The sequence below is a fragment of the Antechinus flavipes genome, chromosome 5 (assembly GCF_016432865.1).
Source record: "Antechinus flavipes isolate AdamAnt ecotype Samford, QLD, Australia chromosome 5, AdamAnt_v2, whole genome shotgun sequence".
Classification (NCBI taxonomy): Eukaryota; Metazoa; Chordata; class Mammalia; order Dasyuromorphia; family Dasyuridae; genus Antechinus; species Antechinus flavipes.
Window position 1 is genome coordinate 262,389,803 of NC_067402.1, and position 17,483 is coordinate 262,407,285.

The following is a 17,483-nucleotide window of genomic DNA, read 5'->3' on the forward strand; positions in this document are numbered from 1 at the left end:
AAGTCTAAAACTCAAACTGATGGATGAAATAAAAGTCTTATATTTACCAGGGCAGTTTTAGTGTAATCACACTGCATATAATCTTCAAATGTCAGTAATTTATGCATTAGTACAAGCCACATCTCATACTGCTGATTCTTGATTTCTTGAATTGTAAGTTTGGGATTTAAAGCCTCTGAGGTTTTCTCACTATGTAATGAATTCATCCAAAGAGGAGGGAAAGAGGGGTCAAGTTGGGCTTAGAAAGTGAATTCAGTCCATAAGGCATCTACTATATGAAAAGTGGTTTTGGGCCCCCCACCAATTTCAGTGTATTAGACACAGAAACATCTTTTCTGGAATGATCTTGGTCAACATCTGAATAACTTTTTAACAAAATACAATCTTCAGCGAGGCTGCTTCAAGCAACCACAAATTTTAAACACAAGTGTGCCTGTGTCCATTCTACTTCTCAAACCTCCAAATTTGATTTTTATCAACAGCGTTACAAGTTCTCATTTGGACATCAGGCCGACCCTCCGATGTCCGGTAAGCACTCAGACACATGCCAGATTGAGGATGATAAATTGTTCCATCTTCTTTAAAATGCCAAATAATCTCTTCAGGAACAGAGGACCCCTGTTTAGGACAGTACTGCATTCCAACATAATTCTTCTGTCTGGGGACCACCATACATAATTCAGTCTGGACACTGAAGCGGAACTCTTTCTTTAAGGTATATTCGAAAAACTGATTGCCTCCTTGCCCGTGACATCCGAACAGAGACAGATGAGCTCCTGTGGGATCCCGTTCTGGAGATTTGTAATCGAGACATTCTGAAGAGATTCCAGCACTGCGAATAGCCCCATGCCAGCCAGGTCGATCCTCTGGCACTCTTAATGCAGGAAATACATTTTTCAAATACCAGTCAAAACTCTTGCAATTCAACCGTTTTCTCAATAATTTTCTTTCAGACACATCACCGTAAGTTTCCTTCCTGGCTAAAGGGTTGCGATTATAGAAGTGCTCTTTATATTCATCCATCCACACCTCTGCAGCCCGAACTGTGTTCTGTCGGAAATTGGGCCTGGCGTAGGGGGCTCTTTTTGGGAAGACGTGCCCTACGTGGGAACAGGGATGGATCTCTAGGGCCCCTCCACACTGCCACACTCTGAATGATAACTCCAAATTCTCACCACCCCATACTTCCATCCCTGTGTCATAAGTGCCCAGGTATTCAAAATACTTTTTACTGACAGCAAATAGCCCTCCTGCCATAACGGGGGATCTGATGGGGTCAATTCTGGATTTCCACCTTCTCCTTTCGTGCTCAGGAACTGCTTGCCACTGGAATGTTAAGTGCCAATCAAATCCCCCAATTACAGGCTCCCCTTCCTGCATGTAAAAGTCAAAAGTATTCCAATCAATTGTGTCTATAACAGGACAAATGATCACGGTCTCATCCTGACTAATTCTCTCCAACAGCGGCTCCAACCAGCCCGAGTTACACTCACAATGACAGTCTAGGAACGTGAGCACCTCCCCAGTGGCAAAAGTTGCTCCAATAAGCCGGGCTCTGACCAGCCCCTCCCGCTTCTTGGTTCTAATTAGGCGAACTCTTTGCAGATTGCTGATGTAGGTTTCCAGCTGAGCTTTCAAATAAACTTTATCACTCAAGTCATCCACCAGGATAATCTCCTTCAGGAGGACCGCGGGGGAAGTTTCTAGGACACTGTGGATAGTCCGCAGCAAAGTGGACCAGGCTTCGTTGTAGAAAGCGATGATGACCGAGGTGGTGGGCAGCCGGCGGTAGTCATAGGTCTTGAGCCGGCACTCATACATCCGATCGTCCCGGATGTGTCGGTGCAAGGAGATTTTGTCACTCAGGTAAATGTTAATGGCATACCTTTCGAGGAGCTCTTCGGCCTGCTTCTCCTCCTCCCCCTGGAGCTGGAGGTGGCTGGCCTCTCCCCACTCCCCCAGGGCCCCGGGGTCCGGCGCGGGCTTCGAGTACAGGGGCTGGGCCAAGTCTTCTGCCTTCTCCCCGCGGCCAGGAACGCCCCTCTCCCACCTGCCGGAGGTGAAGAAGTCTCCCGAAGGCGCGCGGAGCGAGGACCCGGACAGTGCCACGACCGTGTAGGCTACCACGAGGGCGCCCAGCAGCACGCAGCCCCTGCTGAGCCAACTCCACCTGGCTGCGAAGCGCACCTTCATGGTCAGCAGCGCGCGCCCGGGCTGCCCCGAGTCCAGTCCGCTGCTCGCTCCCCCCCCGCAGCCGCCGAAAAGTTTGCGCTGCGGCTGGGAGGGGCTGGGGGCCGCCCCACGCGCGGCGGGAGCCCCGAGCCCAAACTCCCGGGGGCTCACTACTTCCTCCGGCGCGCCTGGCAACTTCGGGTCACACTTACTCATACACGCACACTTGCACACACGCAGGCGCGCACAGGACACAGAAACCCGCCTTCTTCCCGAGCCTGACCCCTCCCCGAGCCCTCCTCCGGCCCTCCCCGGGCGGGGCCCCTGGCCTGGGCTCCAGTCCCGATTCCAGCTGTGCGGGGAGGGGAGGGAGCACACCCCTCCATCTTCGCCAGGCAAAGGCCGGCCCCATTCCGAAGATCCTCTCCCCCCCCGCAGCCCCCGCAACCCGGGAGGGGAGTACCCCTCCTTACCCCCCACCCCATGCTCAGGCTCCCGTTATACGCCCCACCCCCAGGCTCCCATTGTCCATCCCACCCTCGGCCTGAAATCTTCCAGTTGGGTTAAGTTCAAGTTCGAAGATCTCAAACTGGCGGTTCTTAAAGGATCACTGCTTTAGAGTCGGTCGGGCTTCTAAGTCCAGTTCAAACCCATCATTTTGCGGATTAAGTAATTGCGGCTCAGAGGCAAAAAGAAGTTAAGGTCCGAGCAAGTGTGCCACAAAACCTAGTTGGAACTGTTAGCAGCTTTCCCATCAGATCCAACCTCCCTGTTTTCAAATAGGGATGAGGAAACTGAGGCACAGAGAGAGAATCTTGCTCCAAGTCATTCAACTTGTGAATGTGTGGGACCACATTTTAAGCCCCTCTTTTCTTGACTGCCAATTCTCAGCTCTTTCCTTTACACTAAACTTCCTCTCTATTTGTATAAAGGTTTAAAAAAAAAAAACACCAAAAACCGGGGGGGGGGGGGGTACATCAAAACTTACCAAGTCGTTTGGCATTGGGGCTGAAATCCACGCTGGTCACTGCAGCTTTGTGGCCTTTGAAATAACGCTCCAAAATCGGATCCTCCTGGAAGGAGGGGACCAGATGTTCAAAGGGGACTCAGTTTCATTCAGGAAATGAAATTCACTTTCATTCATCTACTCAGACATTTAATAAACTGCCAGGAAATGAAGAGCCCCAAAGTCCTAAGGCTTACAAAGCCACAAGAGCCTTACTAAGGTCAACAAATGGGCAGCTTCCACACTCCAGGTTTTCTTATTTAAAGCTCCCCTTGGGAAAACTGGAGGCAAGAAGGGGATCCAGTTAAGTTCCCTTTTACCTTGGCGGGGAAGAGGGAGGAGCGAGGACAGAGGGGGTGAAATGGATATGGGACTCTGGGCTTTGAAATTCGGACGTTCTGTGTTCAAATCCAGCCTGACTATATGGCCTTTTAGATCTTTTTCAGCTCTTAGCTTTCGTGAAACTAATTAACAATCACCTTATCGATTTAAGAGCTGAAAGAAACCCTAAAGCCCCCCTAAACCACAGCTGTAATTTTGTTGTTTAGTTGTTTTTTCGGTCGTGCATTACTTTTTGTGACTCCTTTTGGGTTTTCTTGACAAAGATATTAGAGCAGTTGGCCATTACCTTCTCCAGCTTATTTTTTTTTACAGATGAGGAAACTGAGGCAAATGGCGTTAAGTGATTCCCCAGGGTCACTGAGTTATTAAGTGTTTGAGGTTGATTTTGAACCCAGGAATTATTGACTCTACCTTTAACTGTACAAATGAGGAATGAGTTCTAGTGAGGTGCCCTACCTAGCCAAAGGTCACACATCTAAGATTTGAATATAAATTTTCTCAATCACAAAAAAAAAAAAAAAACCAACCCCACCGACAACTTATTTTTCTTTTATAACAGGATCTGAAGGGCTGAGGATTCTCAATGCTGAGAACCCCTTGGAGCATCAATCTCTTGCATGTGTAAATGCCAACTCACAAAGTATCATAATATTCATCAAGCATTTCCTTCAAAATAAGCTTCAGATATATAAATGAGGGAATTCAACCAAACAATTTCCAATATTTTTTGTGGCAGGGACCTCCTTTGGCAAAATCTGATGATGTTTCTGCATATCTCCTAAAAACTATGTTTTTAAATAATTCAATGAAAGGTAAAAATGAAGATGTAATTTTTTTTTCCTATCCATGTTCAAAGGTCCCTTGAAATCTATTCACAGATTCCTTGAGAGTCCGTGGACCACAGATGGGTAAGAATCCTTGGACCAAATGATAGTTAAGCTCCCTTAAAGCCATTTGAGTCTAGGCTCGGTCTGAGCTGGTACTAACTAGGAGAATGCTTCAGGGCTGAGACAAGCTCCTCTAAGGAACAGGGCTTGGACTCAGAGGGGAATAGCTGCTGTCCATGGTTACAGCTGGAGTACATGCACAATTACTAGGAAGGTTTTTTTGGTCATTCAACAAGCATTTATTAAACACTTACTTTCTGTGTCAATGGTTGTGTTACAGACTGGGATACAAAGAGTCTCTGCTCACAAGAAGCTTACATTCTAACAAAAATGACAACATTCAATACATCTTTCACATGAAGCCAGTTAAGTGGAGCATTGCATTCCTATCTGGGCTTTGCCACTAACTCAGTAAGACACACTGGGCAAGAGTACTTACATCTCTAGCCTCACTTTCCTCATCTGTAAAATGAGAGAATTGGAGGAGAACTCTATAGTTTCTTTCTAGCTCTAAATCATCCGATTCTATGTGGTTCCTTGTAGGCTCAGGCTGTGACAAGTATCCTCTAGCAGATGATTCTGAGACTGAAACAATGGGCAGGCTCTGGACCCGATGTCCATCCAAAATAAGTCTTAAGGAGCTTTGGGATCTCAGCTTCTTGGACAGCTGAAACCCCACTTCTAAAGCAGGGATGGGGAACCTTTTTTTTTTTTTTTCTGTCAAGGGCCATTTGGATATTTATAATGTCATTCATGGGCCATACAAAAACATCAACTTGTAGAACTCAGAACTTAGCTTTGGCTCATCATCGCTCATGGTTGCTTTCACAAATGATTTCTAGAGCCTCATAGAGTCCACAGCTGGATGTTCCTTACACCCCTATTCTAAAGGAAGCTTTCCTCCACCCCTCTTAATTCTATTTTCTCTCCGCTAGTTGCTTCCTATTTCATCCAGGACCATCTCCAGTCGTCCTGATCCGTATCTGGCCACCGACCCCAGATGGCTCTGGAGGGGACAATGAGGCGAGCGACATTGCAGACCATTCTCACTTAAATTCACTTGCATGTCATGGCATCACCTCCCTGACCTCATGATCCTCTTGGAGAACAAAAGTCAAACAACAATTGATAAGCTGACTATCCACTGGCAAAGGGCAGGCTAATTAACGCAGTGCCTGGCACACAGGAAGCACTTAATGCATGCTTAGTTCCTTTCCCCCTTTGCAATGTTTTTCCACGCTTGCTCCCTTATTATCTCTCCCATTAAATTTTAAGTTCCTTGAGAGCAGGATCTGCCTTTTTTTGTATCCCCACTGTTTAGCACAGTGCTGGGTACTTAGTAGGTGTTTAATAAATGCTGACTTCCAGGGTCTCAGTGTCCTTGTCTGCAAAACTCAGAAGACTGGACTTCTCTTCCGGCTTTCAGCCATCACCCAGAAGATTCTGGCTCACAGCGCAGAGACCATAGGAAAGTCTCCTGGCCTTCCCGTGCCTCAGTTTCCTCCCTGTAAAACTCAGGGCTGGACAGACTTGACGACCCCTCCGACTCCTTCCAGTCATGAACCTGTGACTCTGGGGCCCTGGCTTCGCCGCAGCTTGCGGTATGTCCCAGGGGACGCCGCCAGGCTGACTGTGCCTCAGTTTCCTCCCTAGTTCAGGGAGCGGGGCTGGCCAAGGGGCCTCTGACTCCAGGCCTCGGTTTCCCCGCCTGTCTGGGGCGGGGCTGTTGCTTCGGAGCCCCGAATCCGCTCCGCCCCCCGACTATCCTTTCACCCCACCCTGCCCGGGCTCCGCCCCTTCCCCCCGCCCCGTCGGTCCGTCCTTACCGGGGCGAAGGCCATGGGGACGCGGCAGCGCCAGCGCCGGGCGGGGGGAGGGGAGGGCAAGGGAGGACAGGGAGGGGGGGCGGGCACGGCGGGCGGAACCGTGCGGGGCCCGGAACCGTTTGGCCGCGACCGCGGCGTGGGCCCGTCACAACAACGACGGCGGCCCAGTCAAACCCCCCGCGCTCCAGCCCTGGCGAGGCGAGCCCAGATCGCATCCTGGCTCCATTGGCCGCCTTCGCTTCCGGCCTATGACGTCAGAGCCTCACTCAGGGCCGCGATTGGCTGGGGATCTTTCCTCTGGCTGTCTTCTGAGGCGCTAGGACCCCGCGGTGGCCCGCGCCAAGAAGCGCGGGGAAGGCGGGAGGGGAAGCGGGAGTTGTTGTGATCCACGCGATCGGCGATTGATTCTTCTTTAAAGGGAACGTGTCCATGGGGGGGGGGGGGGGGGGGGGGGGGGAGCTCGAAAGAGGCCCTAGCACCTTCCGTTACAGACTGGGAAACTGAGGCCCCGAGAGGGAAAGTCTCCAGCTTGAAGAGCCCAGGTAAATATCAGATTCAGTGTTCAACCGCGGGTTCTCCAAGTCCAGAGCTGTTCTCATTACACCACACTGCTCCTGCTTCCCCTTTTCCTCCTCTCCTTTACCCCTCCATCTCTTCCATCCCTCTTCCTTTTTCCATCCCTCCTCCCCATTTATCCTTCCTCCATCCCTCCTCCATCTCTTCTATCCCTCTTCCTCCTTTCTTCTTCTTCTCCCTCTGACCTCCTATCTCTCCTCTTCCATTCCTCTTCCTTCTTCCATCCCTCCTCCATCTCTTCCATCCCTCTTCCTTCTTCCATCCCTCCTCCATCTCTTCTATCCCTCTTTCTCCTTTCATCTTCTTCTCCCTCTGACCTCCTATCTCTCCTCTTCCATTCCTCTTCCTTCTTCCATCCCTCCTCCATCTCTTCCATCCCTCTTCCTTCTTCCATCCCTCCTCCCCATTTATCCTTCCTCCATCCCTCCTCCATCTCTTCCATCCCTCTTCCTCCTTTCATCTTCTTCCCCCTCTGACCTCCTATCTCTCCTCTTCCATTCCTCTTCCTTCTTCCATCCCTCCTCCTTCCATCCCTCCTCCATCTCTTCTATCCTTCTTCTTCCTTTCATCTTCCTCCCCATCTGACCTCCTATCTCTCCTTCTCTTCCATCCCTCTTCCTTCTTCATCCCTCCTCCATCTCTTACATCCCTCTTCCTTTTTCCATCCCTCCTTCTCATATATCTTTCCTCCATCCCTCCTCCATCTCTTCTATCCTTCTTCCTCCTTTCATCTTCTTCCCCATCTGACCTATCTCTCCTCTTCCATTCCTCTTCCTTCTTTCATCCCTCCTCCTTCCATCCCTCCTCCATCTCTTCTATCCCTCTTCTTCCTTTCATCTTCCTCCCCATCTGACCTCCTATCTCTCCTTCTCTTCCATCCCTCTTCTCCTTTCATCTTCCTCCCCATCTGACCTCCTATCTCTCCTTCTCTTCCATCCCTCTTCCTTCTTTCATCCCTCCTCCTTCCATCCCTCCTCCATCTCTTACATCCCTCTTCCTTTTTCCATCCCTCCTCCCCATTTATCCTTCCTCCATCCCTCCTCCATCTCTTCTATCCCTCTTCCTCCTTTCATCTTCTTCCCCATCTGACCTATCTCTCCTCTTCCATCCCTCTTCCTTCTTTCATCCCTCCTCCTTCCATCCCTCCTCCATCTCTTACATCCTCTTCCTTTTTCCATCCCTCCTTCTCATATATCTTTCCTCCATCCCTCCTCCATCTCTTCTATCCTTCTTCCTCCTTTCATCTTCCTCCCCATCTGACCTCCTATCTTTCCTTCTCTTCCATCCCTCTTCCTTCTTTCATCCCTCTTCCCTTCATCCCTCCTCCATCTCTTCTACTCCTTTTCCTTCCTTCATCCCTCCTTCTTCTATTCCATCCCTTTTCCTTCTCCCTTCCCCATCCCTACTCCTTCCATCCCTCCTCCATCTTTTCCATCCTTCTTCCTTCTCCCATCCCTCCTCTCCATCCCTTTTTCCTCCACCCTCCTCCATCTCTCTTCCTCCTTCCATCTCGCCTCCATCTCTTCTATCCCTCTTCCTCCTTTCATCTTCCTCCCCATCTGACCTCCTATCTCTCCTTCTCTTCCATTCCTCTTCCTTCTTTCATCCCGCCTCCCTTCATCTCTCCTCCATCTCTTCTATTCCTTTTTCTTCCTTCATCCCTCCTTCTTCTATTCCATCCTTTTCCTTCTCCCTTCCCCATCCCTTCTTCCTCCATCCCTCCTCCATCTCTCTTCCTCCTTTCATCTTCCTCCCCATCTGACCTCCTATCTCTCCTTCTCTTCCATCCCTCTTCCTTCTTTCATCCTTTCTCCCTTCATCCCTCCTCCATCTCTTCTATTCCTTTTCCTTCATTCATCCCTCTTCTTCTATTCCATCCCTTTTCCTTCTCCTTTCCACATCCCTTCTCCTTCCATCCCTCCTTCATCTCTTCCAACCTTCTTCCTCCTCTCATCCCTCCTCTCCATCCCTCCCTCCTCCAACTCTCTTCCTCCTTCCATCCCTCCTTCTTCTATTCCATCCCTCTTCCTTCTGCCATCCCCATCCCCATCCCTTCTCCATCTCTCCTCCATCTCTTCCATTCCTCTTCCTCCTTCCATCCTTTCTCCTCATCTCTTCTCTCTCTCATCACCCCTGCCCAAACTCCTGTCCTTGTTTTGTTGTCTCTTAAGAGTCTCCTCCCTTTCCATTCAGTCTCTGGAGACAAAAACTCGAACTAAAAATCCAGCCATCTCCTGTCCTTTCTGAACTTTGAAGACACTAATAGTAACAATCAATAAATAACATACAGTTCTTAAAGCCAGGAAGACCTAGATTCAAGTCCAGCTTCTGACATAGCCTGGCTGTGTGAGACTGGACAAATCACCTCTCATTATTTTCCAAAATCATAAATTATAGAAAAAGTGTCAACCTGAATTGATTGAGGGAGCCCCCTCACTTTGGTGATCCAAATTGAAATGCTATCTGCTAATAATAATAATTACCATTTTTATAATTTTTACCCTGTTTTGATCCTGTGAGGTAGGGAGAAGTTCTAATTATCTCCATTTTACAGATGAAGAAGCAGAGACAGACATAAGTGACTTGCCAAGATATGGGTGGGCCATGGGATGATTATACTAACTCACATTTATAAACTTCTTTAGAGTTTACATTGGACAATATTGAAGAAAATTTTTATTGTTTCGATTTTTAAAGCCAGTAGCTTAAGAGGGGAGGAGGGTCCAAGACCACATCTATCCCATTCTCTGGTTGGGGGAGAAAAGACAGATTTCTTCTAATACCTCTCTCCATATTTAAAGGACCCAGCCTCCTGAGCCACAGCTGATCCTCTGTAAATTTTGTGTGTGGAAGAAAATAAACTTTTTTTTAAAATTAATGTCTGGATCTGATTTTTTAATAACCCTCTTCCTTCCATTCTTTTCCTATTTTTAATTGACCATCTTCTCTAGTGTCCTAGAATATTATTCTTTATCAAATCTTTTTGCAGTTTTAAGAACGGAAGGGAAATCTCTATAAATTGCTTCTGGCTTTTTCCCTGCTACTTTAATAGATCCCAATTGACTATAGAAATATTCTGTTTGTTGTTGTTTGTTCTTTGTTTTCTAAGAGAACCAGAGACATCATAGGACTGTGTCTTGACATTCAAATGAATTAAGAGACATCATAGGACTATGTCTTGACTTTCAAATGAATTGGATTTAAGTGAGGCAGAGGCACTAATTAGTCAGCCCCACTCTCTCTCCCAGAATCATGGAAGTACCTTGGCTGGACAAAAGTCTGGACTTCTTGAGAAATGTTTACTACTCAGATAAACTTATACAATAATACCTCTATTAATGTCAACTCTACAGATCCCCAGCTGGCTCCATTAGGCTTTAGGAATAAGAATCAGAGCTATGATTTCACTGGTAAAGCTAGGAAATGCTCTCTTCCAATTTAAGTGGATATCTCAGTACTTTATCAAATGAGAGAATTACCTAAAGCAGGGTTTTTAACATTTTTTCCATTCACAGCCCTTTTTTCCTGGAAAAATTTTTATGTGAACTTGATTATATAAGCATATAAAATTGGTATACAAATAAAACATTTACTGATAATAAATCATAAAGAATTTTTTTAAAAAAACAGTTCTTTGGTATACATATAATTTTACTTATTTATTAAAGATGAAAGCAAATTTGTGTATTAACCATTTGGATGTCCTTGTTTATTTTTACATAAAGAAATAAATCTTTTCTGAATATTTGATACTGTAGGATGAGCATTCAGAAAAATTTTACCGTTGCCAAATTTTTCAAGACTCCCATTCAGTTACAGGGTACAAGTTTCGGCATGGATCACTGACAATTTAAGTCGTTTGCCCAGAATCACACAACTAGCTATGGCTGAAACGGGAGATGATTTGGGTGTTCTTGACTTTGAGACTAGTTCTCTGTCCAGTCCTCATAGGTTTGACTTAAGGTAGAGCAAAGTGACACACTTGTTCCTTTAGTGCCTTTAATTTTAGTCTCCCAGTTTTGAGGGGATAGAGACCAATCTGGGGGGGGCAGCCTACCCCCATTATTTTCCTCTCATTTTCTCCTCACTCTCCAAAAACCAAAATAGGAAGTGGGGATATATGGGAGAAGACTGTTCAGATTTCCATTTATTGTCTTCCCCAGTGCTGCTGTAGGCCATTTAGTTTTTCTGGTTCATAATTATAATATTTGAATTTCTGAAGAATCACATCCTTAATAAAGAGTTTGCATCCATTTTTGTGAAGATGAGTTGAAAGTCAACAAGATACTATTGAGATACCATTGTACTTTTTAGTCACTGTGAATTGGTTATTGTCAGTATAATTCTAGAGGCAGCTTAATGGACTAGACTGAGCTTAATGGACTGTCTTAGAGTCAGGAAACTGATTCTGACTAATACTGGGTAAATAATTTTATTTCTTCTCTCTCTCTCCTTCCCTCTCTTCTCCCTCCCTCCCTCCCTCTCTGGAACAGTCAGACTTAAGAGACTTGCTTGCTCAGGGTCACACACATGACTGAGTTTGGATTTGAATTCAATTCCTCTTGACTCTAGAATCAGTGCTCTATCCACTGCACTACCTACCTTCCCGTAAATCTTTTTTCTTTTTCCTCAGTGCCCTCCATGCAACCTTTGGTCCACATTGGGGAAGAAAGTTTCACACCCTTGAGCTGAGATCCTAGATCTAGAAAAAATTGAAAAAATATAAAACAATCCATCTCTTCCTAATGCTGAAAAATCACATTTTTTATTCAAGAAGTTTAATTTATGAATCTACTTTGGCAAGTTCTTAGATCGCCTTCAAAATTGGACAGTTCATTTTATGGTAATAAAGCGCCATCTACTGTTAAGAACTCTATATGACACAAGAGGAAATTGATTTCACGTAGTTTAACTTGAATTTTCCTATTATCACAGCATAGAATGGAAAGGGACCTGAGAGGCATCTCGTCCAAGTTCCTGTACTCTTACCACATGCGCCCCACCTTCACTGATCTCTTGTCTGAGAAGTAATAGTCACAATGACTGACATATATATAATACATATACAGTGGTTCTCAAAGTATGGTCTAGAGAATCCTGGGGATCTCTGAAACCCTTTTAGAGGGTCTACAAATTCAAAAATTGTTTTCATTTCCAATATGGTAAATGTCTATAAATATAATCCAGGTAAACAAAAACGCTTTGGAGAGATCCTCAATCATTTTTAATAGGATAAAGATACTGAAAACAAAAGTTTGAGAATCACTGATATATATATATGTATATATAATATACATATATATATGTAAAATGATTGACATATAGTAGTATAATGCCTGACATAATGACTGCAAACTCTGAAGCTTGTAGAGCCATTTATATAGCAACAATCCATGGGTGATCAACAAGCATTTATTAGACACCTAAGTGCTGAGAATACAAAGAAAGAAAAATACAATTTCTGCTTTCAAGGGGCAGACATGTCAAAGTGGGGAAACAAGCGAACAATTTTATACATATAACACAAGAGTATAAATGGAAGAAAATCTTGGTGAGAAAATATTTATAAGACACAAAGAAAAGGGAGCAGCTGGGGCGGTATAGTGCACAGAGTGGCAGGTCTGGAGTCAGGAAGACTCAAGTCCCTGAGTTCAAATCCAGTTTCAGACACTTACTAGCTGTGAGATTTTGGGCGAGTCACTTAACCCTGTTTGCCTCAGTTTCCTCATCTGTAAAATGAATGGGAGAAGGAAATGGCCAACCCCACAGCATCTTTACCAAGAAAACACCAAATGGGGTGATGAAGAGTTGGATATGACTAAATAACAATAGCAAGGAAAGGAGAGGGCATTGGCGTGGGGCAGGGGGAGGAGGGTTGGTATGGAAGGCAGAATTTGTTCTGAGTCTTAAAGAAAACCAGGGAAATGAGGAAGAAGAGGAAAGGGGGTGAGAACCACCCAGGATTTGGAAGAACCAAGGAAAATGCCTAGAAGTGGAAGATGAGGAGGTCCTGGAAGAGAAATAGAAAGAAAGAAAAGAGGGAGACCTGAGAAGAAAAAGAGCTGGAAATACAGAGTAGAGATGATCGTGCTGGTAAATGTTTAACATCTGTTTCTCCAGGAAAAATATGTAAACAAGATAGACTTTTAAGATTAATCTGCATTATTAAAATTTTCCTCCATTACTTTCTTACGCCTTGAAAAAAATAAGCAACAGCAAAAAGAATAAAGCTGTAATTTGGAATATTAGTTTCCAATGTGTCAGAGTAAAGATTTAACAATAGGCTCTCAAAAACTGGTAGGAGTTGGTTTCAGTATACCATTGAGAGGAGAGATATGTGGGAGAGGGAAGGGGAAAGAAAAGGAGGAGAGGAGAAGGAAAGAGGGAAAGGGAGGGACAATGGGGAGGATGATAGATTGTGTGAAATATTGTGGTTTGGCTCTTACATTTGTAAAAATAAAAAAAAAAAAAAACTCAAGCAAAGAAAAACAATTAAATCTGGACTGAAAAGAAAAAGAGGAAGCTGAGGTTGCCAAATGGTCTATGCAGGTGTGTGTGAGAACATGGAGCCAGATGTACTCCCCAGAAGTGGTCTTGGGTGTGCAGAGTCTACAGCTTTAGGGAAAGGCGTAGGAAGAAAGCCACATAGCTGTCATCTTGGGGAACTCCCTATCTGATGGAAATGGCTGCGTTGTAGGAATCCAAGGTGGGGCTGGGGAAAATCCCACTCTTTCTGGGTGAGAAGTTCTAGGGAGGCCAGATTCCCAGGGATCAAGGCAGCCGTAGGAAGAGATAGATGTAGGAACCCTAACACATAAATACAGAAAGGAATGAATCTCCTCAGTCCAAAATGGCAGCCACCGTCGAAAGCCTTTAGCCCTGGACCCAGGACTCTTGAAATGGCCTAACACTATGCAGAGCACCAAATCAAGAAATCAAACCCATCTTCATATAGAATTCTAGAACTTCAGTCAGAAAGTTTCAAGTTCAAATCATCTCGTAAATTGATGTTTTGATTTCATCTGGGCCAGGTCTGGAGTCAGGAAGACTCAAGTCCCTGAGTTCAAATCCAGTTTCAGACACTTCCTAGCTGTGTGATTTTGGGCGAGTCACTTAACCCTGTTTGCCTCAGTTTGCAAATCATCTGTAAAATGGAAATAATAACATCTACTGGTTGTTGTGATCAATGATCAAATGAGAAAATATTTGTAAGACATTATGCAAACCTGAAAGCACTACATATCTTTGTTAAACTATCAACACTGTACCTTTTCCTGAAATAATCTCCCTTTATACCTCTGCCTTCTTATTTCCTTGGTTTCCTTCAAGGCTCAGGTCAAATCCCTCCTTCTGCAAGAAGATTTTTCAGACCCTCCCCTTAGCTCCTTTTCATTGTCTTCCCTCTGAAATAACCTTCTGTTGATGCTATATATATCTCTGACAAATATTTTTTATGTTGTCTTCCCCTTTGGAACGTGAATTTCTTGAGGGCAGGAACTGTTTTTATGTATTCTTTATAAACCTAGTGCCTGGCACATAATAAGAGCTTAATGTTTGTTGACTGGCCCTCCAAAAATTATTTCATTTTGTATTTGTATTTGTATTCCAAATCCAGTTTGGAAAATAGTAAGTACTCGATAAATGCTTGTTGAGTGACTTATTAGACAGGAAAACCTCAGTAATGTGGGTGGGATTCTAAATGACAAAAAAAACCCACTAAGTAATAAAGAACATATAATTTCAATAGCATGAGGACAAATAGACCAATTTACAATATTTGCACAGGCCAATGTAACAGAATGAGGGCATTTAAATGCCTGGTAATTGAGTTTGGAATCATGGGAATTTCCCACTTGTATCTTCCCAGTCCATTGGAAGGATGTCAAGATTGAGCAAGAGAACCATCCCTAATGTTTAAGGCAGTTCCTTATGCATAATGTGCCTCTAATAAATCTTTCTGGAATTGTTGAATTCGATTAGCAGTGATACAACTGAAACCAACCCTGACGTTTTGAAGAAATATTTCATTTTTTTTCTTTTTTATTGATGTTTTCTGTTTTTGATATCACTATGGTATCCCATGTGTCCTTCCTGCTTCCCTTCCCTGAGAGCTATCCCATGTGATACATAGCAATGGAGGGGTTTTTTTTTAGAGAGGAAAAAAAAGAGCATTGATTGATACACTAAGAAAATCCAGAACCATGCTCAGTATATGATACCTGTGGGCCTCCCGACTCCATGAAGTGGGGCTTGGGGATGTCTCTGCCTTCGAATCTCACTGGATTGCTAATCTTGTTACGTGTACTTTGAATTGTTTGGTGTCATTCTTTCCATTTCCATTGTTACAGTTACTAGGCAAGGCGTTTTCTTGGCTCTGCTGACTTTGCTCCACATCAGGATGTGAGAAGGCCAGCAGCCTAATAATGCACAGGGCAGCTTCACTCCCTTGGTCTGGGAAGTTTAGCTCCGAAGGAAGCAGGGATTTATCGCCGCCTCCTCACTTGTAGTGGGTCACCCTGGCCCAGTTGGGTGAGCTACAGCGGTCAGAATTAGCAGCAATAAGAGTATGTCTTACCCTGACACATAGAGAGGGAACGAAAGCCATGCATGTCTCAGGGATTAGGGCCAAACTAAGACCCGGAGCCGCTTTGGTAGAAGTCCCAAATCACACTGGAATCGGAAGCTGCTGGTGGGCACAGAGGGCCCTCAGACCACACTCACAGGGTGGACAAATAGAAAACTCTGGTGTCAGGCTCTTCCAGCCACTGGTCAAAGCTATAATGAGACAGTAAATAGGCAGAGTGAAGGGGACCCCTGAGTTGGGTGGGGAAGGATCACAGGGCTGCGCTGAGAGTCAGTGGGTAGTGATTGAAACATGATTGGGCCCTCCTTGCAGATGGAGAATCTAGGATGGCTGGGGAGGCTGGCCGGGACCAGGTTCTGGGAAGATTGCTCCCTTTGTTCTGTGTTTGCAATACATTCAGTCTCCTTGTATCATCATCATCCTCTCACGTGAAGAGACTCATTCTACAGGTCTGCCTTAGGCATCCAGCAGCCACTGGCAGGTGGCTCCCGTATCCCAACATCAGGACAAAGAGATCTCTCCATGCTTCATCGCATGTAAAATTTCTTTCTTTCTTTCTTTCTTTTTTTTCTGAGGCAATTGCCCAGGTCACACAGCTAAGTGTCTGAGACCAGATTTGAACTCAGGTCCTCCTGACTTCAGGGCTCTAACCACTGCGCCACCTGGCTGCCCCCCACATGTAAAATTTCTCATAACCCAGGAATATTCCATTCCATTTGTCCCACAATCTGTTTATCTGTTCCCCAACTGATGGGCATCTCCTTTGTTTCTGATTCTTAGCTATCACAAAAAGTGCTGCTAGAAATATTTTGGAGTATGTGGGGACTTTTTCTTCTAGCTCTCCATTTTAGGAATCTGTTGAAAAAGTCAGTGTGCTGAGAGGTTTATTTTGGGAACATTTCGCATGAGGATACATTTACTATTGATGCTTAGGGTTTTTGTCCATCCCAGACATGCACTAGGGGAACTGAAGGTTTGGTGATAAAATGCAAAGTAGGACATTTCTACCCCAATACCGGTTTCCAGTCCTGTTTGTTTCTTTGTGACCCCATTTGGGGTTTTCTTGGACATAGACACTGCAGTGCTGTGCTATTTCTCTTTCTACCCTATTTGACAAATGAGGAATCGGAGGCAAACAGGGTTAAGTGACTTGCCCGGGTCACACAGCTAGTAAGTTCTGAGGCTAGATTTGAACTCAGGAAACTGAGTCTTCCCGACTCTAGAACCAGGGCCCTATGCACATGTCGCCATCTGCAGCCTTTTCTCATTCCTCCTCTTCACGTAGATTCAGGCTGGATTACCGGCTATTGGCTGCCCTGAACAAGGCATCCCGCAGCTCTGTTCCTGCCTTCCTGAAAAACACTTCCCTCTCATCTCTGCCTTTCATAGTCCTTGTCTTCCTTCAAGGCTCAGCTCGGGGGCACTCCCCCCCCCAACATCCTCGCCCCCTGCTTTTTAGTGATGCCCCCTAGTCATATGTCCCTAGTATGGCTCTGTCCCCTGGCCATATCTAAGGCTTTGTTGGACTGAATTGCAGGCAAAATCTGTATAAAACACAGGAGCCAAGTAAGGCTTCATAGAGCCCCTGTCAGAATGCTTTGATCAGTCTACAAGGAGGGGCTGGGCAGGGGGACTCGGCCTGTGTTTTCAGTGGGGGAGGCGTTCCTGGCTGTAGAAACTCCTTCAATGCAAGTCAGTGCCTCCTTTGCAACTCAGTTTTGGGGACTCTAGGCAGGTTACTCTCTGCTTTAATTTGCCTCTTCATAAAATGGAAACAATAATAGTAGCCCCCATAATCATTGTGAAGATCAAATGAAATATTTGTAAAGTCCTTGCAAACCTTGAGACTGTGTGCCTTAAAGCAGGATGTAAATGATAGTTATTCTCATCATCATAGCGTTACCCAGAGCAACGAGAAATTGAGCGGCTTGCTCCAAGTGGGCAGTGGGTGTCATAGGTAAGACTTGAACCCAGAACGTCTTGGGTCCTAAGCTAGAGCTGGCCTCCTGTCAGGATGTTGTGGCTGTTGTGTTATTCAGTCATGTCCAATTCTATGACCCCATTTGGGGTTTTCTTGGCAAAATTCTGAA

At 45.3% G+C, this 17,483-nt stretch overlaps 1 protein-coding gene across 1 annotated transcript in view; it reads right to left on the reverse strand.

Moving 5' to 3' along the window:
- POC1B (POC1 centriolar protein B) overlaps window positions 1-6,405 on the reverse strand; it is a 92,492-nt gene extending 86,087 nt beyond the window's left edge. The window contains exons 1-2 of the mRNA XM_051963640.1: window positions 6,234-6,405; window positions 3,161-3,245 (exon numbers count right to left, since the gene is read on the reverse strand). Of these exons, the coding sequence (XP_051819600.1) occupies window positions 3,161-3,245; window positions 6,234-6,248 (100 nt within the window). The 5' untranslated portion in view covers window positions 6,249-6,405. The remainder of the gene's footprint in view (window positions 1-3,160; window positions 3,246-6,233) is intronic.
- Window positions 6,406-17,483: the final 11,078 nt, after the last annotated feature.